General features: G+C 48.1%; 1 protein-coding gene across 2 annotated transcripts in view; it reads left to right on the top strand.

The window, feature by feature from the left end:
- The window catches only part of MFSD6 (major facilitator superfamily domain containing 6), a 245348-nt gene extending 220955 nt beyond the window's left edge, over positions 1-24393 (top strand). For both annotated transcript variants that reach the window (XM_073647936.1, XM_073647937.1), the window contains exon 7: positions 23710-24393. In XM_073647936.1, the coding sequence (XP_073504037.1) occupies positions 23710-23913 (204 nt within the window). In that variant the 3' untranslated portion in view covers positions 23914-24393. The remainder of the gene's footprint in view (positions 1-23709) is intronic.
- The last annotated feature ends 425 nt before the right edge of the window (positions 24394-24818 follow it).

The raw sequence follows: 24818 nt of genomic DNA, 5'->3' as shown, positions 1-24818 counted from the left end.
TACAGAGTGTGTCGATGTGTGTGGTGGTGCATACGGCGTATACAGTGTGTGTGGTGCGCATACAGTGTGTGTGTGTATTTTGCGTACAGTGTGTATGTGGTGCTTACTGTGTATACAGTGTGTGTGTGTGATGCGTACGGCGTATACAGTGTGTGTGGTGCATATTGCCTATACAGTGTGTGTATGTGGTGCGTACGGCGTATACAATGTGTGTGTGAGGTGCGTACGGCTTATACAATGTGTGTGAGGTGCTTACGGCGTATACAGTGTGTGAGAAGGGGGCTGGAGGCAAGTGCAGCTAGAAGAAAGCCCCACATGACCAGGATTGGCCAGGAGGGTGCAATTTTAAGACAAAGGGATGAGGATTGGGTATAAGCGCGGAGGGGCGAGCATTTAAAGGGGAGGGGGAGTATATTAAGAAAAGTGCGGGAAAGAATAGTCAGTCCGGCAAAATGAGTCATGATAGAAAGTACAGAGGAAAAATACACTAGAAAATTGTAAAAAAAATAAATAAATAAAAACAAACCACTCACCCATTTATTGTGGACGCTGACCGGGCGTAATGGACACCGCAGACTCCTTGATTAACAGGCTGCGGGACGCAGCTCAATCCAGGCGTGGAGGGTGGCTGGAGTCGCAGCTGGCAGAGTTGCTGGGCAGTGTCTCTGCAGAAGAAGAACCGCCGGCGGGTGCAGGAAGGAGAGCCCCCGCTCTCACACCAGATATCTGCGTGCAGCAGATGCAGGCTCTGGAGTCCCTCAGGGGACCCTGAGGCAGGTGAGCATGGCGGCGGAATCCCCCGCCGGCACGGCAGGAATCCACCCAGCCGGCCTGCGGGTGCTGTTGTCGGAGGGTCGCAGTCCGCGACCGAAGCGAGGGCCCCACCAGAAGTGCGGCCTGCTCCGGCGGTGCGCAGTAGTACCAGAGACCGCGCCGGAAGCAGGGCCCGCACTTAAGCCGTGTCCCAGTCTGGGGGCGGGGCTTCACCGGATGTTCGGCCCGTGTCACTTCCTGTGCCTGGGTCACGTGACCGGGCCGGACAAGAAGTGCCTTGTGCACCATCAATGCCGTCCCCCGCAAATATTATCGGCAGCAGTGCCTGGCGGTGGGCGGCACACAGAAAAGGGGCCAGCAGGAGCAGCAGCACGGCAGGCACGCCTGGCGACGTTCCAGTCGGGGTGCCTGCTAGAACATCCAGCAGGGGAGGACAGCTCAGCGCTTTTACGGGCAGGCAGCAGCAGTTTGAAGACCTACTGCCTGGCCCCATACCATACTCAGGACAACAGAGCGGCAGGCAGCAGCATGGAGTTGCCTGGCAGACACGGACGTTTCAGCACGGATCGGGCTGGTGAGTCCGGGTCCAGAGGTCGGGCAGGGCCACGGACGGCAGAAAGGACCGGCGCTGTGACGGGTGGAGGACGAGCGGCGGAGGCATCAGCAGTGACGAGGAGGCCGGGGGCGCGGGCCTTGAGCAGCAGCAAGATTTTGGAGGATCGGAATACGGAGAGGATCGGGGCGTCTCCAGGAGTCAACGGGATTCGGGACAAATGGCTGGCAGGGACACAGCACCTGCACAGCTCGGTGAGTATGTGTCTATGTCTGGTTTGTCGCCCGCAGGGTCATTAGTGGAGGGAGCAGGGGATAGACAGTTGGCAGGGCCCAGCGAGGAAAATGTTACGGGGTGGCGTGGGTCGGATGTCGTAGGGCTCAGGGATAATTTGGCTAGCATGTCGCAATTTCTGGCAAGAATTGATGGTGGTCGAGTCAGCGAGGCAGGGTTATCTCCAGTGGGGGCTTGGTTACCTAGTCAACCTGTAGTGTCGCAGGTGGGGAGTGACTTGGCAAGGTCGGCGGTGTGTGTTGAGGGGGTACCTTCGGGAGTATCCTTTTCCGTGCAATCAGAAAAGGTTACAGCAGATGCCGTAAAACTGGATGATAGGGCAAAAGGGGAGGTATATGTGTGCTTTGAGGTACTGTTGTGGGCACACTTGAAGAAAGAGGTTAAAGAAAAAATCTGGTGGGATGAATATGTTGAAATTTTTTCCCTTCTTCCTATGGAAAAGTTTAATTTGGACAAGGGAAAAAGGACGACAGTAGAAAAGAGGAGGATGAGAAGCGCAGGTGGAAGTTGATTCCTCAGACGTTTTTCAATTGGTTGCAAGCTTTTGCAATAATGGCTAGCGTCATCAGAGAAAAAGCTCCGGATAATTGCTCGGGTTTTTCTTACCTAGATGCTTTCGGGGAGGCTCATCGTACTTACGAGGGTCAGACATGATTACGATACGACGAGCAATTTCGGCAGAAGAAGGCAGTCCGCCCGGAGATTAGATGGGATCAGAAGTACATAGGGCTGTGGGTGAAGGTTATAGCTCCGGTGAGGTATGGGCAGTCCTTTCACGGGAGCAGCAGTAGTGGGAACCAATCAGCAGGACACTGGGGAAGTAGTCAAGGGGCACAAAGCTATGAGGGAAACGGGAACTTGTTGGCAATTTAACGATGGCCAATGTAAGTATGGGAACTCCTGTAAATTTAAACATGTGTGCTACCATTTTAACAAAAGTTTACACGGAGTAGCTAAATGCTTTAAGAAGGGTAGGGGAAAGCTGCCAGTGGGTACCGGTCAAAGGGGTGACTCCGGTGAGGCTTCACGCGATGGCCCCCTTTCTAAGTAGGTATCCAGATCAGCTGAAGGCTAAGGTCATTTCAGATGGTTTTTTGGAGGGTTTTAGAATTCCTCCTCCTGGTCACGAGGTCCCCTTTTCTGTTAAGAATTTGATGTTGGCTTCCCTTCATCCAGAAGTGGTTAGTGTGAAGTTTGCAAAAGAGGTTGAAATGGGTAGGATGGCTGGACCGTTTCAGGAATTACCTAGTAGCGAGGTGATTATTTCACCGTTGGGGGTTGTGCCCAAGAAAGAGCTGAATAAGTTTTGTTTGATTCAGCATTCGTCGTACCCAAAGGGGCTTTCGGTGAATGATGGCATTGCGCAGGAATTGTGTTCGGTTGAGTATACATCATTCGATGCGTCGGTGCAATGGGTACAGAGATATAGGCCAGGATCGATGCTAGCTAAGACTGATATTAAGTCGGCTTTTACTGTAGGTTACTGCCAGTTCACCCGGGTAGCATCCTGTTGTTAGGTTGTTTTTGGAAAGGGAAATACTACTTGGATAGGTGTTTGCCAATGGGTTGTGCAATTTCGTGTTCCTTGTTTGAAACATTTAGTACCTTTTTGGAATGAGTGGTGAGGGACTTGACATCAGTTCAGTCGGTCATTCATTTTTTGGATGACTTTTTGTTTATCGGTCCTCCGCAATCGTGGTTGTGTAGGAATTTGTTAGGTACTATAGTGTGGGTTGCAGAGCATTTTGGCGTACCATTGGCGGAAGAAAAAATGGAAGGACTTTGCACCATTTTAAGTTTTTTGGGCATATTAATTGATACAGAGAGGATGGAGTGTCGGTTGCCTGATGATAAATTGAGTTTGCTCAAGAAAGAAGTGGATAGAGTCAGGAGGTTGTATAAGGTGACATTGAAGGAGTTACAATCACTGTTAAGTCGCTTGAATTTTGCATGCAGGATAATGCCTATGGGTAGGATATTTTGTCGTAGGTTGTCAGGGGCGACAGCAGGAGTGCGTGCGCCGCATAATTTTATTCGTTTAAATAAGGACCAAAAGGAGGATTTGAAGGTTTGGAAGTTGTTTTTGGAAGATTCTAACGGCAGGTCGTTAATTCAGCATGAGTTTTTCAGCAGTTTTGATTGTGAGATTTTTACAGATGCTGCGGGAGGTGCTGGTTATGGGGCCTACTGGAAGGGGCGTTGGAGTGTTGGAGTTTGGCTGAGTGTGTGGGAGGAAAAGGGGTCTTACTAGGAACCTGGCATTTTTGGAATTGTTTCCTATTGTTGTTGAAGTTTCAATTTGGGGGGAATGTTTTGCGAATAGAAGAATACGGTTTCATTGCGATAACAAAGACAGATCAATTGGGCAGAGGCAAGCGGGTAGTATTGGGTGAGGTTAATGGATCTTTCATGTGCCCAAGGAACTGTTTAACGGCGTACTGACAGATTTGGCTTGGGCGAGTGGGTCCCTTATTGTGCCACGAAAATGGGGAGTTTTTGTCACGTTTTCAATTCATAGCCGTATTTAAAAAAGGAGTTCGGGATTTGGGCCTTCGCCCGGAGGTGTACGGCTCACACTCTTTCAGAATTGACGCGGCATCAGAAGCGGATGGTTTGGGTTTAAGCAAGGACGTGATAAAACGTATTGGGAAGTGGAGTTCTGATCGTTATCTGTCTTATGTACGGCATTTGGTAGGGGGGGGCTGGATTTGTTTTATCTTGATAAGTATTGAATACCTTATGGTTGTTTGTTGCAGGTGGCGTTCCATTCTTAGAATGGATTCTGGGACACTCTTTCGTCCACTAGGGGGCGCTGCGGGCGGACGTGGGGCCAAACGGTAGGCAATTGGGTTTTAGCAGAGGGCAATTAGTGGTTCTATGGCTGGGCTTTAGAGGGATGGTATGGCGAAGAGTGCTTCCTGAATTTCATAAGGCAGCTTGTTTGGACCGTACGCCGGATGTTTTGGTGGTACATGCGGGTGGGAATGATTTGGGGGCTCGCCCGGTTACGGAATTGATTAGGGACATTCGGTTTGATTTTTTAAGGTTGTGGACATCCTTTCCTGAGGTGTTGACGGTTTGTTCTGATATTGTGCCAAGGAAAAATGGAGGGCATTAATAGGGCGCGAGTGAAGTTAAATAGAGCCATATCAGCTTTTGTGTCCAGGAACAGGGGAGTGAGCGGTTGACATTTTTAACTCGAGGCGGGGGTTGGAAATTTTTGGGCAAAGGATGGTGTGCAGTAGAATGACATTGGGATTGATTTGTGGGCATTGGCTATACAGGAGGGGATTGAGAGGGCGTAGGCGGTGTTGGGGCACTCACAAGCCTGAGGTGGTCAGGGCTGTTCTTTTGTGGCGGGGGTTGGGGCTCTTGGAGTTGGCACAGAAGTGTCGGTGGGAAGTATTTGGTAAAATTACAGACAGTTGGATAATTAGAGCGGGATCTGGCATTTAGTTTTTGGGCTCTGGACTGGGGTTTACCCTGGGAGCTTTTGGTGCCGTTGAGCTGGTGATGGACGGCTGAGGGTAACATGGCGGTTCGAGTTTTGGTTTAATTTATACCAGATCTATTTTTAACTCCAAGAACCCTCCCTTCTTATTTATTTTTATAACATTGCTAATATTTAATGTTGTTTGTTAATAAAATGGCCTCTGTGGCCAAATGTATCCAAAGAATTACAGGTGTAGTGTTTTTTATTTGGTGGGAAAAGGTAAGTGCTGGAAGATGGGAGGGGTAATTTTAAAGGGTGGAACCCGGGTTGGCCGTACACCGTCAAGAAGGGGGATGAAGGCAAGTGCAGCTAGAAGGAAGCCCCACATCACCTGTTTGGCCAGGAGGGTGCAATTTTAAGACAAAGGGATCAGGTTTGGGTATAAGTGTGGAGGGGCGGACATTTAAAGGGGGGGGGAGTATATTAAGAAAAGTGCGGGAAAGAATAGTCAGTCTGGCAAAGGAAGTCATGATAGAAAGTATCCACCTACCCACTCTCTTTTTCTGGTTGGTATCTTCTTCACTATATTTGTGAAGGAGTGGTGGTATTGCTGGAGGAGATAAAGGAGTAAGATAGACATACAGTACAGACCAAAAGTTTGGACACACCTCATTTAAAGATTTTTCTGTATTTTCATGACTTTGAAAATTGTACATTCACACTGAAGGCATCAAAACTATGAATTGACACATGTGGAATTATATACTTAACAAAAAAAGTGTGAAACAACTGAAAATATGTCTTATATTCTAGGTTCTTCAAAGTAGCCACCTTTTGCTTTGATGACTGCTTTGCACACTCTTGGCATTCTCTTGATGAGCTTCAAGAGGTAGTCACAGGAAATGGTTTTCACTTCACAGGTGTGCCCTGTCAGGTTTAATAAGTGAAATTTCTTGCCTTATAAATGGGTTTGGGACCATCAGTTGTGTTGTGCAGAAGTCAGGTGGATACACAACTGATAGTCCTACTGAATAGACTGTTAGCTGCTTTTGTATTATGGCAAGAAAAAAGCAGCTAAGTAAAAAAAATTGGGCAAACTTTGAATGTGTCCCCAAGTGCAGTTGCAAAAACCATCAAGCGCTAAAAAGAAACTGGCTCACATGAGGACCGCCCCAGGAAAGGAAGACCAAGAGTCACCTCTGCTTCTGAGGATAAGTTTAACCGAGTCACCAGCCTCAGAAATCGCAGGTTAACAGCAGCTCAGATTAGAGACCAGGTCAATGCCACACAGAGTTCTAGCAGCAGACACATCCCCTTTGTTGAGCTGATTAGTATATGTGTAGCTTACCACAGGCCTAGGTGGTCTGGAGTTGGGACCCGGTCCTATTTGTCTACCCTTTTATATGCATTACTTCAACTTTGATATACAGTAAGGTTTTTAATATAGACAGTATAGGTACCGTCCCAATTTAGGGTCACCTTGCCGCTGGTGGGACGGCTTGTATACTTTTTTTGATCAAAAATAGTTCACTAAGTACCCTATATTTATTATGCAACTTTGCTTTACATTTATATATAATGATGGTAGGGTATGAGATATATTTTTTGTCTTCTGTAGGTTTTGCTTCTTTTTGCTAGTGTGAACATGCTCCTATTTCTAGCATGTCTACCATCTTAGACCTCAGTTCACATTGCTTGGTTTTCTGTCTTGTTTGCATTCTGTGCAATTTAAGGGTGTGGCATCCCCTTTGTTGAGCTGATTAGTATATGTGTAGCTTACCACGGGCCTAGGTGGTCTGGAGTTGGGACCCGATCCTATTTGTCTACCCTTTTATATGCATTACTTCAACTTTGATATACAGTAAGGTTTTTAATATAGACAGTATAGGTACCGTCCCAATTTAGGGTCACCTTGCCGCTGGTGGGACGGCTTGTATACTTTTTTTGATCAAAAATAGTTCACTAAGTACCCTATATTTATTATGCAACTTTGCTTTACATTTATATATAATGATGGTAGGGTATGAGATATATTTTTTGTCTTCTGTAGGTTTTGCTTCTTTTTGCTAGTGTTAACATGCTCCTATTTCTAGCATGTCTACCATCTTAGACCTCAGTTCACATTGCTTGGTTTTCTGTCTTGTTTGCATTCTGTGCAATTTAAGGGTGTGGCATCCCCTTTGTTGAGCTGATTAGTATATGTGTAGCTTACCACGGGCCTAGGTGGTCTGGAGTTGGGACCCGGTCCTATCTGTCTACCCTTTTATATGCATTACTTCAACTTTGATATACAGTAAGGTTTTTAATATAGACAGTATAGGTACCGTCCCAATTTAGGGTCACCTTGCCGCTGGTGGGACGGCTTGTATACTTTTTTTGATCAAAAATAGTTCACTAAGTACCCTATATTTATTATGCAACTTTGCTTTACATTTATATATAATGATGGTAGGGTATGAGATATATTTTTTGTCTTCTGTAGGTTTTGCTTCTTTTTGCTAGTGTGAACATGCTCCTATTTCTAGCATGTCTACCATCTTAGACCTCAGTTCACATTGCTTGGTTTTCTGTCTTGTTTGCATTCTGTGCAATTTAAGGGTGTGGCATCCCCTTTGTTGAGCTGATTAGTATATGTGTAGCTTACCACAGGCCTAGGTGGTCTGGAGTTGGGACCCGGTCCTATTTGTCTACCCTTTTATATGCATTACTTCAACTTTGATATACAGTAAGGTTTTTAATATAGACAGTATAGGTACCGTCCCAATTTAGGCTCACCTTGCCGCTGGTGGGACGGCTTGTATACTTTTTTTGATCAAAAATAGTTCACTAAGTACCCTATATTTATTATGCAACTTTGCTTTACATTTATATATAATGATGGTAGGGTATGAGATATATTTTTTGTCTTCTGTAGGTTTTGTTAGCTGCTTTTGTATTATGGCAAGAAAAAAGCAGCTAAGTAAAGAAAAACGAGTGGCCATCATTACTTTAAGAAATGTAGGTCAGTCAGTCCAAAAAATTGGGCAAACTTTGAATGTGTCCCCAAGTGCAGTTGCAAAAACCATCAAGCGCTAAAAAGAAACTGGCTCACATGAGGACCGCCCCAGGAAAGGAAGACCAAGAGTCACCTCTGCTTCTGAGGATAAGTTTAACCGAGTCACCAGCCTCAGAAATCGCAGGTTAACAGCAGCTCAGATTAGAGACCAGGTCAATGCCACACAGAGTTCTAGCAGCAGACACATCTCTTCAACAACTGTTAAGAGGAGACTTTGTGCAGCAGGCCTTCATGGTAAAATAGCTGCTAGGAAACCGCTGCTAAGGACAGACAACAAGCAGAAGAGACTTGTTTGGGCTAAAGAACACAAGGAATGGACATTAGACCAGTGGAAATCTGTGCTTTGGTCTGATGAGTCCAAATTTGAGATCTTTGGTTCCAACCACCGTGTCTTTGTGCAACGCAGAAATGGTGAACGGATGGACTCTACATGCCTGGTCCCCACCGTGAAGCATGGAGGAGGAGGTGTGATGGTGTGGGGGTGCTTTGCTGGTGACACTGTTGGGGATTTATTCAAAATTGAAGGCATACTGAACCAGCATGGCTACCACAGCATCTTGCAGCGGCATGCTATTCCATCCGGTTTGCGTTTAGTTGGACCATCATTTATTTTTCAACAGGACAATGACCCCAAACACACCTCCAGGCTGTGTAAGGGCTATTTGACCAAGGAGCTGAGTGATGGGGTGCTACGCCAGATGACCTGGTCTCCACAGTCACCAGACCTGAACCCAATCGAGATGGTTTGGGGTCAGCTGGACCGCAGCGTGAAGGCATAAGGGCCAACAAGTGCTAAGTATCTCTGGGAACTCCTTCAAGATTGTTGGAAGACCATTTCCAGTGACTACCTCTTGAAGCTCATCAAGAGAATGCCAAGAGTGTGCAAAGCAGTCATCAAAACAAAATGTGGCTACTTTGAAGAAACTTGAATATAAGACATATTTTCAGTTGTTTCACACTTTTTTGTTAAGTATATAATTCCACATGTGTTAATTCATACTGTTGATGCCTTCAGTGTGAATGTACAATTTTCAAAGTCATGAAAATACAGAAAAATCTTTAAATCAGAAGGTATGTCCAAACTTTTGGTCTATACTGTATGTCTATATTTTATATATATAAAAAATTTTAAAAAAAGAGGAAAGGGGGTTTGTCGCAGTGGCTTGGTGGGGGGTGTGGTTCTTGGAGTTGGCACAGAAGTGTCAGTGGGAAGTATTTGGTAAAATTACAGAGTTGGTTAATTGGAGCGGGATCTGACATTTGGTTTTTGGGCTCTGGACAGGGTTTTACCCTGGGAGCTTTTGGTGCCCTTGAGCTGGTGATGGACGGCTGAGGGTAACATGGCGGTTCGAGTTTTGGTTTAATTTATGCCAGATCTATTTTTAACTCCAAGAACCCTCCCTTCTTATTTATTTTTATAACATTGTTAATATTTAATGTTGTTTGTTAATAAAATGGCCGCTGTGGCCAAATTTATCCAAAGAATTACAGGTGTAGTGTTTTTGATTTGGTGGGAAAAGGTGAGTGCTGGAAGATGGGAGGGGTAATTTTAAAGGGTGGAACCCGGGTTGACTACACGGTCATGTGTGGTGCGTACCGCGTATAAAGTGTGTGTGTGGTGCGTATACAGCGTGTGTGTGGTGCTTACGGCATATATAGTGTGTGTGGTGCGTACGGCGTATACAGTGTGTGTATGTGTGTGGTGCGTACGGTGTATACAGTGTGTGTGTGTGGTGCTTACGTTGTATACAGTGTGCGTCATGCATACGGCATATACCGTGTGTGGCGTATACATTGACTCTGTGTGTGTGGAGCGTACGGCGTATACTGTGTGTGTGGTGCGTACAGCGTATACAGTGTGTGTGTGTGGTGCATACGGCGTATACAGTTCGTGTGTGTGGAGCGTACGGCGTATGCAGTGCGTGTGATGCGTACGGCGTATACTGTGTGTGTGGTGCGTACAATGTATACAGTGTGTGTGTGGTGCGTATTGCGTATACAGTTTGTGATGCTTATGGCGTATACAGTTTGTGTGGTGCGTACGGTGTATACAGTGTGTGTGTGGTGCGGACGGCGTATACAGTGTGTGTGTGTGGTGCGGACGGCGTATACAATGTGTGTGGTGCGGACGGCGTATACAGTGTATGTGTGTGTGTGGTGCGTTCGGCGTATACAGTGTATATGTGTGTGTGTGGTGCGTACAGCGTATACAGTGTATGTAGTGCGTACAGCGTATACAGTGTGGTGCATACGGCGTATACAGTGTGTGTGTGGTGCGTATGGCGTATACAGTGTGTGTATGTGTGGTGCGTACGGTGTATATAGTGTGTGTATGTCGTGCATACGGCGTATACAGTGTGTGTACGGTGTGTGGTGTGTACCGCATATACAGTGTGTGTGTGTACGTCGTATACAGTGTGTGTGTGGTGCGTACAGCGTATGCAGAGTGTGTGTGTGGTGCGTACAGCGTATGCAGAGTGTGTATGTGGTGCGTACGGCGTATGCAGTGTGTGTGTGTGTGGTGTGTACAGCGTATGCAGTGTGTGTGTGTGGTGCGTACGGCGTATGCATGGTGCGTGTATGTGGTGGGTACGGTGTATACAGTGTGTGTGTGTGTGTGTGGTGCGTACCGCCTATACATTGTGTGTGTGTGGTGCATACGACGTATGCAGAGTGTGTCTGGTGGTGCGTACGGCGTATACAGTGTGTGTGTGGTCCATATGGCGTATACAGAGTGTGTCTGGTGGTGATTACGATGTATACAGTGTTTGTATGTGGTGTGTACGGCGTATACTCTGTGTTCCAAATTATTATGCAAATGATATTTTCTCAGATTTTCCCAAATTACCTATATGAATTGCAGTCATTGTAATTTTCCAGTCAAATAACTATTAGAGTACAATTGAAAGGTTTTTGTACAAACTGCCTATGATAACAGTATATTTTTAAAGAAATAAAAAACTCAAACTGCACTCAAAATGCATGTTCCAAATTATTATGCACAGCAGAGTTTTCAACCTTTTCATTTTAATAAAGAACAAAAAAATGGTCATTTTTGAAATTATAAGCATTAGAAGGTTATTAGAAACTGAAATCAAACAGTTTTCAACTCAAAACTTTATTCTAGGTGATGTTACATTTGCACGTAGGACCGCTTGTTCGAAAGGAGCTTCTGAACTCTCTCGTCCATTGAATTTGTCAGGTTTTGGATGGTTTCTGCTTCCAATTGTTTTGCATGAGGACAGAATACCCTCCCAGAGCTGTTGCTTAGATGTGAACTGCCTCCCGCCATCATAGACACTCCTTTTGATGATGCTCCAGAGGTTCTCAATGGTATTGAGGTCAGTTGAGGAAGTTATGAGTTGAAAACTGTTTGATTTCAGTTTGTAATAACCTGCTAATGCTTATAATTTCAAAAATGACCATTTTTTTGTTCTTTATTAAAATGAAAAGGTTGAAAACTCTGTTGTGCATAATAATTTGGAACATGCATTTTGAGCGCAGTTTGAGTTTTTTATTTTTTTTAAAAATATACTGTTATCATAGGCAGTTTGTACAAAAACCTTTCAATTGTACTCTAATAGTTATTTCACTGGAAAGTTACAATGACTGCAATTCATATAGGTAATTTGGGAAAATCTGAGAAAATATTATTTGCATAATAATTTGGAACACAGTGTATACAGTGTGTGTGTATATGTGGTGCGTACGGCGTATACAGTGTGTAGTGCGTACAGCGTATACGGTGTATACAGTGTGTGTATGGTGCGTACAGTGTTTGTGTGTGGTGCGTATACAGTGTGTGTGTGGTGTGTACGTCGTTTACAGTGTGTGTGTGGTGCGTACGGCTTATACAGTGTTTGTGTGTGTACTGCGTATACAGAGTGTGTGTGTGTGGTGCATGCGGCGTATGCAATGTGTGTGGTGCGTATGGTGTATACAGTGTGTGTGTATGGCTTACACAGTTTGTGTGTGTGTACGGTGTATACAGTGTGTGTGTGGTGCGGACGACGTATACAGTGTTTGTGTGGTGTGTACATCGTATACAGTGTGTGTATGTGTGGTTCGTATGGCGTATACAGTGTGTGTGTTGTGCGTACGGCGTATACAGTGTTTGTGTGTGCGTACGGCGTATACCGTGTGTGTGGTGTGTGCAGCGTACACAATTTGTGTGTGGTGTGTATGGCGTATACAGTGTGACAGTGTGTGTCGTGCATATGGCGTATACAGTATGTGTGTGTCGTGCGTACGGCGTATACAGTGTGTGTGGTGTGAAGGACGTATACAGTGTGACAGTGTGTGTGTTGCGTACGGCGTAGCGTATACAGTGTGTGTGGTGCAAACGGCGTATACATACAGTGTGTGTGGTGCATACGGCATATACAGTGTGTGGTGCGTACGGCATATACAGTGTGTGTGTGGTGCGTACGGCATACACAGTGTGTATGTGGTGCGTAAGGCGTATACAGTGTGTGTGGTGCATGCGGCGTATACAGTGTGTGTGTTGCATATGTGGCACCCCAGGGGTCTGGTTTCCACAGTAACAGCAATGTTATGTCTGAGAGCAGGTGGGAGGTCTCTTGGTCAGGGATCCTATGCATGCCACACCTCCTGCCCAGTCCTGGGAGGGGAAGAACTTCCCCTATATAAACCTGGGGCTGAGGCAGAGTTAGAGAGTTCAGAGAGGAGAAGACAGGGAGCAGAGCTGCTCTATGGGCTCTGCTCCACAGGCAGGCCCTGTCCTGGGGCCTGAGCCTGGAGTTAAGAAGAGAAGAGAAGCAGCATAGGAAAGAAACAACAGGAGCTCTGTGGGAGCAGTGCTACAAAGAGTCAGGGGCTGGCAGCTGCAGAGCTCGCCCTGACTGAGAAGTTACCACCGGACCCGGAGTCCGAGGCTGTGGGGACTAATCCTTACCCAGCAGCAGAAACCGACCGGCAGGGGATTTCAGGTCCTCTGGCCCAGAAACCCGAAGGCACGGTCACACGCATGGGACCAGCACCGCCGTCGTGGAGCGGAAGCTACTAGAAGGCCCCGAGTCACCGGCCATACGGGTGAGCACTACACGGTACACTCAGGGACGTGGGCTACTTATACCCGCCTCTAGCAAGGTAGCCAGAAGAGTACAGTTAGTTTGGGAGGCCTACAACTCCGCCTGGCCAGGGGAGATCCCATCTGCTCAAGGACTGACCAGGCCCCAATCGCTAGCCAGTACTCCGGGAGGGTCTATATTTGTCACCAGTAAAGACCCTGAACTACACCGTACCGTCTCCGAGTGGTTCCTGCTACCCCCATCATGCACATCTGCTGCCCTGAGGCCATACCCCTCCCGTTGGGGGTTATACCACCACGCTGCACATACCTATACACCTGGCCTCAGTGGACTGTTCTGCAGCGGCGGCTTCAAAGCCGCACTCAACGGGTGGCGTAGTCGATCAAGTTAACATCTACTGCCATAGACTGCCACTTAGTCTGACTCCCTGGGCACGGACCGGGTCACCGCCACGAGACTACTACCCCCAACAGATCCGGCTCCGGGTAGGCTCCCGCGTGCGCAACGCTGCGCGACACCGGCCCAGGGGCGCGTCAACTTTTGGCGTAGTCGGCAGGATTTCGTGCCCGCAACCACCGGGTACTGCGTGCCTGAAAGAGAGACTGTTAAAACTTACCTGTGGTGAAGATTCCCGCCATCCGGCGCCATCTTCGGCCTTCTTCCCGCCATCCGTGAAGTTTTCCCGCCATCCGGCGCCATCTTCAGCCTTCTTCCCGCCATCTGTGGAGTTTTCCCGCCGTTGGACGCCATCTTGAGGACGCCGCGCGGGAAGAAGAGGGGCGTGGACTCCGAAAAGCCCGCGAGAACTGAAGCCCCGCCTCACGTCCGGACGTTGCGTAAGGTCCTGGAAGGAGCCCAGCAGACGCCGACGTCACAGGAGCGCGACGGAAGGTCCTCAACCCTGGCGATCCACTGCGGAGCCGCGGCCTACGGAAGAGGATCATCGCAAGGTAGGCCACGGTCCACTAGGGGGGAGGAAGATGTCGGATACGGAGGAGAGCTTCACTGCCCCAACCCCCGCCAGCGCCACCGCTGTTGCGGTCATGCCTTTCACCATGCCCTATATCTCGGGGGCAGCTTGGCTACCCCAGTACTCAGGGGAGTCACATACCCTACATGACTTTAGAGAAAAGCTGGATAGCCTCTTCCAGGTGTACCCCCTCACAGAAGAGCAAAAAGTGAGCATCCTGGTGGCCCAATTAACCAGGGCAGCCCAAAGGGAGGTAAAGTCCTGGCCACCTGGGAGGAGGACTGTCGCAGAGATACTAACCCGGCTAACCGAGGAGGAGCTGCAGTACTACCAATACGAGGAAAGCCAAGAGGACCCGGACGGGTTTGAGGACTACCCTCAGGAGGGAGCACAAAGAGGACATAGCTGCTGAAGGGAAGTAGCGTGAATAAAGAGCTGTACATAGTTACCCGTTAGGGTACAAGGACTGCTGCTAATTAAAATATGGTCCCCGTTGGGACAAGTGTGAACTGTTTCCCGTGTGTCCCTATCCCTTACCAGGCTGAGGACTGTGAGCAGCCATTCCTTATTCCCACAGGCTGAGGACTGTGAGCACCCATCCCTTATCCCCACTGGCCGAGGACTGAGAGCGGCCACCCTGTACATAGTTGGAGCGTAACCCAGGACGGACTAAAGACTGTTAAGGACTCGGGGCAGGACAGACACCTACCTGGTTACGTCTCCCTGTTTTGGTGAAATGGACAACTTGCTTTTCTTCAGAGACTGCACCCGGTTACGGACACGCCGTGACCATCTTTATGTGATTTTCTTGTTGTATTATTAATGTTTATATCTTGTTATGTTTTTCTAAAATTTGTTTAGTCCCGGAGTACTAAAATTCACTAGGGGGGAATGTGGCACCCCAGGGGTCTGGTTTCCACAGTAACAGCAATGTTATGTCTGAGAGCAGGTGGGAGGTCTCTTGGTCAGGGATCCTATGCATGCCACACCTCCTGCCCAGTCCTGGGAGGGGAAGAACTTCCCCTATATAAACCTGGGGCTGAGGCAGAGTTAGAGAGTTCAGAGAGGAGAAGACAGGGAGCAGAGCTGCTCTATGGGCTCTGCTCCACAGGCAGGCCCTGTCCTGGGGCCTGAGCCTGGAGTTAAGAAGAGAAGAGAAGCAGCATAGGAAAGAAACAACAGGAACTCTGTGGGAGCAGTGCTACAAAGAGTCAGGGGCTGGCAGCTGCAGAGCTCGCCCTGACTGAGAAGTTACCACCGGACCCGGAGTCTGAGGCTGTGGGGACTAATCCTTACCCAGCAGCAGAAACCGACCGGCAGGGGATTTCAGGTCCTCTGGCCCAGAAACCCGAAGGCACGGTCACACGCATGGGACCAGCACCGCCGTCGTGGAGCGGAAGCTACTAGAAGGCCCCGAGTCTCCAGCCATACGGGTGAGCACTACACGGTACACTCAGGGACGTGGGCTACTTATACCCGCCTCTAGCAAGGTAGCCAGAAGAGTACAGTTAGTTTGGGAGGCCTACAACTCCGCCTGGCCAGGGGAGATCCCATCTGCTCAAGGACTGACCAGGCCCCAATCGCTAGCCAGTACTCCGGGAGGGTCTATATTTGTCACCAGTAAAGACCCTGAACTACACCGTACCGTCTCCGAGTGGTTCCTGCTACTCCCATCATCCACATCTGCTGCCCTGAGGCCATACCCCTCCCGTTGGGGGTTATACCACCACGCTGCACATACCTATACACCTGGCCTCAGTGGACTGTTCTGCAGCGGCGGCTTCAAAGCCGCACTCAACGGGTGGCGTAGTCGATCAAGTTAACATCTACTGCCATAGACTGCCACTTAGTCTGACTCCCTGGGCACGGACCGGGTCACCGCCACGAGACTACTACCCCCAACAGATCCGGCTCCGGGTAGGCTCCCGCGTGCGCAACGCTGCGCGACACCGGCCCAGGGGCGCGTCACATACGGCGTATACACTGTGGTGCATACGGCGTATACAGTGTGTGTTTGTGTGTGGTGCGTTCGGCTTATACAGTGTGTGTGTGGTGCATACGGCGTATACAGTGTGTGTGTGGTGCGTACGGCGTATACAGTGTGTGTGTGTGGTGCGTACGGCATATACAGTGTGTGTGTGGTGCATACGGCGTATACAGTGTGTGTTTGTGTCTGGTGCATAAGGCGTACACAGTGTGCGTGTCGTGCATTCGGCGTATACAGTGTGTGTGGTGCGTACTGCATATACAGTGTGTGTATGTCATGCGTCCGGCGTATACAGTGTGTTTTTGTGGTGCATACGGCGTATACAGTGTGTGTTTGTGGTGCATACGGCGTATACAATGTGTGTTTGTGGTGCATACGGCTTATACAGTGTGTGTTTGTGGTGCTTACAGCGTATACAGTGTGTGTGTTGTGCGTAGAGCGTATACAGTGTGTGTGGTGCATACGGCGTATACAGTGTGTGTGGTGCATACGGCGTATACCGTGTGTGTGTGGTGCGTATGGTGTATACAGTGTGTGTGTTGTGCGTACGGCGTATATAGTGTGTTTGTGTGGTGCGTACAGTGTATACAGTGTTTGTCGTGCATATGGCGTATGCAGTGTGGTGTGTTTGGCGTATACATTGACTCTGTGTGTGTGTGGAGCGTACGGCGTATACTGTGTGTGTACGGCATATACTGTGTATACAGTATGTATGTGGTGCGTACGGTGTATACAGTCTATGTGTGGTGCGTACGGCCTATACAGTGTGTATGTGGTACGTATGGCGTATACAGTGTGTGTGGTGCATACGGTGTATACAGTGTGTGTGGTGCATACGGTGTGTACAGTGTGTGTGGTGCATACGGTGTATACAGTGTGTGTGTGGTGCGTATGGCGTATACAGTGTGTGTGTATGGCGTATACAGTGTGTGTGTATGTGGTGCATACGGCGTATACAATATGTGTGTGGTGCGTTCGGCGTATACAGTGTATGTGTGTGTGTGTGGTACGTTCGGCGTATACTGTGTGTGTGTGTGGCGCGTACGGTGTATACAATCTGTGTATGTCGTGCATACGGCATATACAGTGTTTGTATATGTGGTGCGTACGGCGTATACTGTGTGTGAGGTGCGTACGGTGTATACAGTGTGTGTGTGGTGCGTACTGTGTATACAGTGTGTTTGTGGTGCGTACGGCGTATGCAGGGTGTGTGTATGTGGTGCGTACGGTGTATACAGTGTGTGTGTGGTGAGTACCGCGTATACAGTGTTTGTGGTGCGTACCGCGTATACAGTGTGTGTGTGTGTGTGTGTGTGGTGCGTACAGCATATACAGTGTGTGTGTGTGGTGCGTACGACGTATACAGTGTGTCTGTGTGTGTGGTCCGTATGGCGTATACAGAGTGTGTGTGGTGGTGCGTGCGGCATATACAGTATGTGTATGTGGTGCGTACGGCGTATACAGTGTGTGTGGTGCATACGGCGTATACAATATGTGTGTGGTGCGTTCGGCGTATACAGTGTATGTGTGTGTTGCGTTCGGCGTATACAGTGTGTGTGTGGTGCATACGGCGTATACAGTGTGTGTGTGGTGCATACGGCGTATACAGTGTGTGTGGTGCATACGGCGTATACAGTGTGTGTCTGTGGTGCGTACGGCGTATGCAGTGTGTGTGGTGCGTACGGTGTATACAGTGTGTGTGTGGTGCGTACCGCGTATACAGTGTTTGTGGTGCGTACCGCGTATACAGTGTGTGTGTGTGTGTGTGGTGCGTACAGCATATACAGTGTGTGTGTGTGTGGTGCGTACAGCATATACAGTGTGTGTGTGTGATGCGTACGACGTATACAGTGTGTCTGTGTGTGTGGTCCGTATGGCGTATACAGAGTGTGTGTGGTGGTGCGTACGGCATATACAGTATGTGTATGTGGTGCGTACGGCGTATACAGTATGTGTGGTGCATACGGCGTATACAATATGTGTGTGGTGCGTTCGGCGTATACAGTGTATGTGTGTGTTGCGTTCGGCGTATACAGTGTATGTGTGATGCATACAGCGTATACAGTGTGTGTGTGGTGCATACAGCGTATACAGTGTGTGTGTGGTGCATACGGCGTATACAGTGTGTGTGGTGCATACGGCGTATACAGTGTGTGTCTGTGGTGCGTACGGCGTATACAGTGTGTGTGGTGCATACGGCGTATACAGTGTGTGTGGTGCATACGGCGTATACAGTGTGTGTCTGTGGTGCGTACGGCGTATGCAGTGTTTGTGGTGCTTACCGCATATACAGTGTGTGTGGGTGGTGCGTACAGCATATACAGTGTGTGTGTGTGTGGTGCGTATGGCTTATACAGAGTGTGTGTGGTGGTGCATACGGCATATACAATATGTGTATGTGGTGCGTACGGCGTATACAGTGTGTGTGGTGTGTACGGCATATACAGTATGTGTATGTGGTGCATACGGCGTATACAGTGTGTGTGTGTGTGGTGCGTTCGGCGTATACAGTGTATGTGTGTGTTGCGTTCGGCGTATACAGTGTATGTGTGATGCATTGTCACGGGTGTGTCGCCACGAAGATCGTCACGATTACACAGCCTGACTTCTCGCAGCTGACTTTTTGGTGCTTTGTGTTTTTCGGCAGTGAGGGAGTTAATTCTCTCTCTGTCTCTGTGCTAGACGAGGTCCAGCCCCGCCCAGCTGCAATCAATGCTGCTGTAGTGAGACTCCTTCAAATGCCTGCTGGTCTGTTAGGGAAGTGTCGGTGAAAGCATTTCATGCAGACTAACAGAGCGGATCGTGGTATTTGGAGATTCAGAGATAAGTGTATTCGGAGAGTTTTTTCCCTTCCTCGCTTTATCATTTATCTCCTTTCCCGTTGGTGTTCCCTCTGTTGTAGTTGTGTAGTTTTTGTATGCAAGGTGGTTTTGGTTTTTCCCTTGTACTGTCTCGTTCGTCTAAGTACTGTGTGTGGGCATATTATTACTTGTCCCCTTTTGTTGTGATCGGGGTCCTTCTCAGGACTAGATTACTTAGGTGCAGGGATCCTCAGGAGGTAGGGGTTACGCTGGCGGCCTGGACCTCTGTACCTTTAACAGTACCTCCAGGTTGAGGGATTAGTCAGGGCCCCAGCTTAGGGTCAGCTTAGGCCCCCTACCTCCAGTATACAGAGACAGCGTGACATGCATACAGCGTATACAGTGTGTGTGTGGTGCATACGGCGTATACAGTGTGTGTCTGTGGTGCGTACGGCGTATACAGTGTATGTGTGATGCATACAGCGTATACAGTGTGTGTGTGGTGCATACGGCGTATACAGTGTGTGTGGTGTATACAGTGTGTGTGGTGCGTACGGCGTATACAGTGTGTGTGGTGCGTACGGCGTATACAGTGTGTGTGTGTGGTGCGTACGGCGTATACAGTGTGTGTGTGGTGCGTACGGCGTATACAGTGTGTGTGTGGTGCGTACGGCGTATACAGTGTGTGTACGGCGTATACGGTGTGTGTGGTGTGTACCGCGTACACAGTGTGTGGTGTGTACTACGTATACAGTGTGTGTGAGTACGTCGTATACTGTGTGTGTGTGTGGTGCGTATGGTGTATACAGTGTGTGTGGTGCATACGGTGTATACAGTGTGTGTGTGGTGCGTACCGCGTATACAGTGTGTGTGTGGTGCATACGGCGTATACAGTGTGTGTGTGGTGCATACTTCGTATACAGTGTGTGTGTGGTGCGTATGGCTTATACAGTGTGTGTGTGGTGCGTACGGTGTATACAGTGTGTGTATGTCGTGCATACGGCGTATACAGTGTGTGTGTGTGTGTGTGTGGTGCGTACGGTGTATACAGTGTGTGTATGTCGTGCATACGGCGTATACAGTGTTTGTATATGTGGTGGGTACGGGGTATACTGTGTGTGTACAGCTTATACTGTGTGTGAGGTGCGTACGGTGTATACAGTGTGTGTGTGTGTGTGTGTGTGGTGCGTATGGTGTATACAGTGTGTGTGTGTGGTGCGTACGGCGTATGCAGTGTGTGTGGTGCGTACGGTGTATACAGTGTGTGTGTGGTGCGTACGGCGTATGCAGTGTGTGTGGTGCGTACGGTGTATACAGTGTGTGTGTGGTGCGTACCACGTATACAGTGTTTGTGGTGCATACCGCGTATACAGTGTGTGTGGTGCGTACACCATATACAGTGTGTGTGTGGTGCGTACGACATATACAGTGTGTCTGTGTGTGTGGTGGTGCTTACGGTGTATGCAGTGTGTGTGGTGCGTACGGTGTATACAGTGTGTGTGTGTGGTGCGTACGGCATATACAGTGTGTGTGTGTGTGTGTGGTGTGTACGTCGTATGCAATTGTGTGTGGTGTGTACGGCGTAGACATTGACAGTGTGTGTGTGGTGCGTACGGTGTATACAATGTGTGTGGTGCGTACGGCGTATACAGTGTGTATGTGTGGTGCGTACGTCGTATACAATGTGTGTGTGGTGTGTACGGCGTAGACATTGACAGTGTGTGTGTGGTGCGTATACAGTGTGTGTTTGTGTGGCGCGTACGGCGTATACAGTGTGTGTGTGTGGTGCGTACAGCGTATACAGTGTGTGTGGTGCGTACGGCATATACAGAGTGTGTGGTGCGTACGGCGTATACAGTGTGTATGTGTGGTGCGTACGTCGTATACAATGTGTGTGTGTGGTGTGTACGGCGTAGACATTGACAGTGTGTGTGTGGTGCGTATACAGTGTGTGTGTGTGGTGCGTACGGCGTATACAGTGTGTGTGTGTGGTGCGTACAGCGTATACAGTGTGTGTGGTGCGTACGGCATATACAGAGTGTGTGGTGCGTACGGCGTATGCAGTGTGTGTATGTGTGTGGTGCGTACGGCATATACAGTGTGTGTGGTGCGCACGGCGTATATGACGTGCCCCCTGGGCCTGTGTTGTGAGGGGGATACCCGGAGCGGGATCGCTGGGGGGTTGTAGTCTCCGTGGCGTTGACCCGGTCCATGCCCAGGGCGGTCAATTCAGTGGCAGTCTTATTAGTGTGATAATAGTCCGACTACGCCACCCGTGGATTGCGGTCAATGGGGACCGCCGCTGCAAGGCAGACCACTGAGGCCGGTGTTATATGTGCAGCTAAGAATAGGATGACTCCCCACGGGAGAAGTATAGCCTCAGGGCAGTTAGTGTGGATGATGGGAGTGATGGTGCACGAGCGCAGCAGGAATAACTCAGAGTCCGTGCAGTGCAGTTCAGGGTCTTTACTGATGTTATAAAGCAGACCCTCCCGGGAGTACTGGCTAGCAATAGAGGCCTGGTCAGTCTGAGGGCAAGCAGGATCTCCCCTGGCCAGGTGGAGTTGTAGGCCTCCCCGTCTAGCTGCACTCTTCCTGGCTACCTTGCTGTATGCGGGTCGATGTAGCCCTCGTCCCTGAGTATACCGTGTGGTGCCCACCCGTATGGCCGGTGACTTGGGGCCTCCTGTTAGCCTCCGCTCCACAATGGCGGTGCTGGTCCCTTGCTTGTGACCGTGCCTCCGGGCTTCTTTGGCCAGAGGACCTGGAATCCCCTGCTGGTTGGATTCTGCTGCTGGACCTGGATGTCCCCACAGCCTCGGACTCCGTGTCCGGTCTTAGTATCTTCAGCCAGGGCGAGCTATCTAGCTTCCAGCCTCTGGCACTCGCTCCTGCTCCTACAGAGCTCCTGCTGTAACTTTCCCTCTCCAGGCTCTGACTGACCTAATCCCGCCCCAGACCCGGTTTATAAGGGCAGATTCCTCCCCTCCCAGGTCTGGGCGGGCGGTGTTGCATGCTTAGGGCTCCTGACCAGAGAAACCTCCCACTTGCTCTCAGACATAATATTTCTATTACTGTGGCAACCAGACCCCTGGGGTGCCACATATACAGTGTATGTGGTGCGTACGGCGTATACAGTGTGTGTGGTGCGTATGGCTTATACAATGTGTGTGTAACAGCAAGAGGCTGGTACCACCAGCAGTTTCCATATTGAGACACCCATCACTTTGGTGTACCAATATGGCGGTGGGCGAACTTCCGCCGCTTGGAATTCTGGGATCCGTACACATCTGGACGGAACAGGATGTGAAGGCATTGCAAGGTAAGTATATATTAGATGATGGCCATCACAAAACAATTATGCAAACATGAAAAAGCCAGGCGCCTGGTAACAATGTGACATGGTTAGCCCAGATATGGTCAAGATGGTCATAAGATGACAGTCGTGGGTCAAGTAGAAGTACATGTGGCATGTAAAGTGTCTGGTATTCCCAGATCCCCCAGGGAGAACTACTGACCAATAAATAATGAATTCTCAGTATGTACCAAATAAAGGAAATATCCTGAATCTAATAATTGAACCAAGCGACAGAGTCATGAATGGATAAAGCTTGTAGGCTTTACTCCCAGAGGTTGTACTGCAAAATACCAGAGAAGGGATATAGGGATGCAACCTGCTGTAGTATATAGGGGCTGCAAAGGTATAAAGATGGAGAGAAGCCCCACGCAGATCTCCGTCAGCCGACGGCTTGGTAGGGACCGTCATCGCCACATAATATGGGACGTTCTGAGACATCGTGCCTGTTCCAAATTAAAATGTAAAATTCAAATACCTTCACGGAAGAGCCACGCTGATACATTGAGCATCAGGGCAGGTCTCCCTTCATTTTCAGCATGACATCACCTTATATAGGTATTTAATAGTCATACATAGTAATAATATAATTGGCTCAGCTTATTTCTAAATATGTGCTGGCATTAGCATACATGCATCTCATTGGCTAAAGGTAATTCTGTCTACACCCTGCTGAACAGTCTAGGTGTGTCTCTCTCTTTGAGAAGACATAATTGAAAAAGCAAAACTTAAGTTCTTTAAGACAAAGACATTCCTAGGGAACCCCTTATCAAAAAAATACACATACTCCACTCCACTTCACACTCCATCTTGGAAAGCAGGAGAGAATTTCCAAAAAAAAGTCAAGATAGATCAAATATAAATCTTGCTCTCACAGGACAGAGAGCCTGATTTTAGCGATGTGTCACTTACTGGGCTGCTTGGTGCAGTTTTGATAGAATCCTTCTTTTCTCTGTTGTAGATGTAGCAGTGGTCAGAATGCTGAGCTGTGTATAACCCCGCCCCCACACCACTGATTGGCATCTTCCTGTATCCACTGCACATTGTCAGCAAGCTGCCAATCAGTGGTGGCAGTGGGGTTACACAGATTAGCTGGACTGACTTGCACACGACCTAGTCTTGTAGTGATAATTTAATTCTGATAAAACACTGATTGTATTGAATTCCCTTTGCATTTTTTGCATGTTTGTCTTCTCCTATTTTCAATGGACAGGTAATTAGCAAGGTATGGACGTGCCTCTTTTTACATTCTCTGTTTTTACTTGATAGTTATCACTTGTTTAGCCCAGAAGTGTTACATTTGTCCTCTTCATACTAGCATACATCAGTATCGATATGTTTACCCTTCCACACTATTCTTGTGATGTAAAGCAAAATTTAGCCAGTGTGCTGACAAATGTGATCATTTTAAGTTCCTTCATTTTTTCTTTTTCTAGAAAAATACTGGAAGTATCACTGCTGTAAGATCTCCACAACTTGCAAGGAGTGAAGAGGCAAATACTGAGGCAGCTGCTGTAACTCCTGATATTCAGGAGGGTAGTTTTGGCAATGCAGAAGTGAATGTCCAAAGAGATGATGCCATCCAATCACATGATAACTCAGAGGACCCTTTCTCTCTTCCAGAAGACACAGAGAATTAGTTACGCAGTGGACATTGGATAGAAAGAGAAGGATCTTTTAGGAAATTGCACAGCCTGCATAATTAAAGTGTTTAGCAGGAGAAACAAAAATACTGTTCTCACTATTTAATAAAATACAAAAAATTTGGGTCACAGTGGCTGCAAGAAACCCTCAGTTGTATCATCCTGTATTTAAATGTGTACAGCCTTCATAATGTAATAACGTGAACTATAGGAACACGAGTTTTATCCAGTGGAACGGTTCTTAGCATTCTTCATACTGTATGTACTGTTCATCTTACATTCTGCAGAAGTAGATAAAAATCCAAAAGGAATCAATCATTACGTAGCTTCAATATCTTACATTGGAGCTTAACAAAAATGCGTGACTACATTGCTTTGTTCATATTGATTGATGTATAATATATAGGAGATATTCTACCTATTTTACATATTGTGGAATGTGAGATAAGAAAAAGCTGGCACTCCCTTAAAATCTTCCTTTATTTATGAAGGTTAAAAAATGTCAACAAGCTGAGATTGCAACTCAGTAAGGACGACCGCCGTTTCGCGCTCCTGTGCGCTTCAACGGGTGCTGAATGTAAGAAAGTCAGGACGACTGAGTACGATTTCCTTTCATTCATTCAGTATCTGTTGAAATGCAGAGGAGCCAGAAACGGCCGTTGTCCTTACTGAGTTGCAATCTCAGCTTGTTGACATTTTTTAACCTTCATAAATAAAGGAAGATTTTAAGGGAGTGCCAGCTTTTTTTTATCTCACATTCCACAATATTTGTTTATTTTTCTCTGGCACCCGAGATCACTGCTGCTTGGAAAGCTGTCCTATGATTCTCTAAGACAAAGCGAGTGTTGGTGCCAGTTTTTCTATCTTAGAATACTACCTATTTTAAATACTTTGTGCATGTT

Source organism: Phyllobates terribilis, unplaced genomic scaffold, assembly GCF_046119375.1.
Source record: "Phyllobates terribilis strain yellow unplaced genomic scaffold, ASM4611937v1 Scaffold_9__5_contigs__length_417890890, whole genome shotgun sequence".
Taxonomy (NCBI): Eukaryota; Metazoa; Chordata; class Amphibia; order Anura; family Dendrobatidae; genus Phyllobates; species Phyllobates terribilis.
The sequence above is the reverse complement of the archived record's forward strand: the minus strand, read 5'-3'. Positions and strand labels throughout refer to the sequence as shown.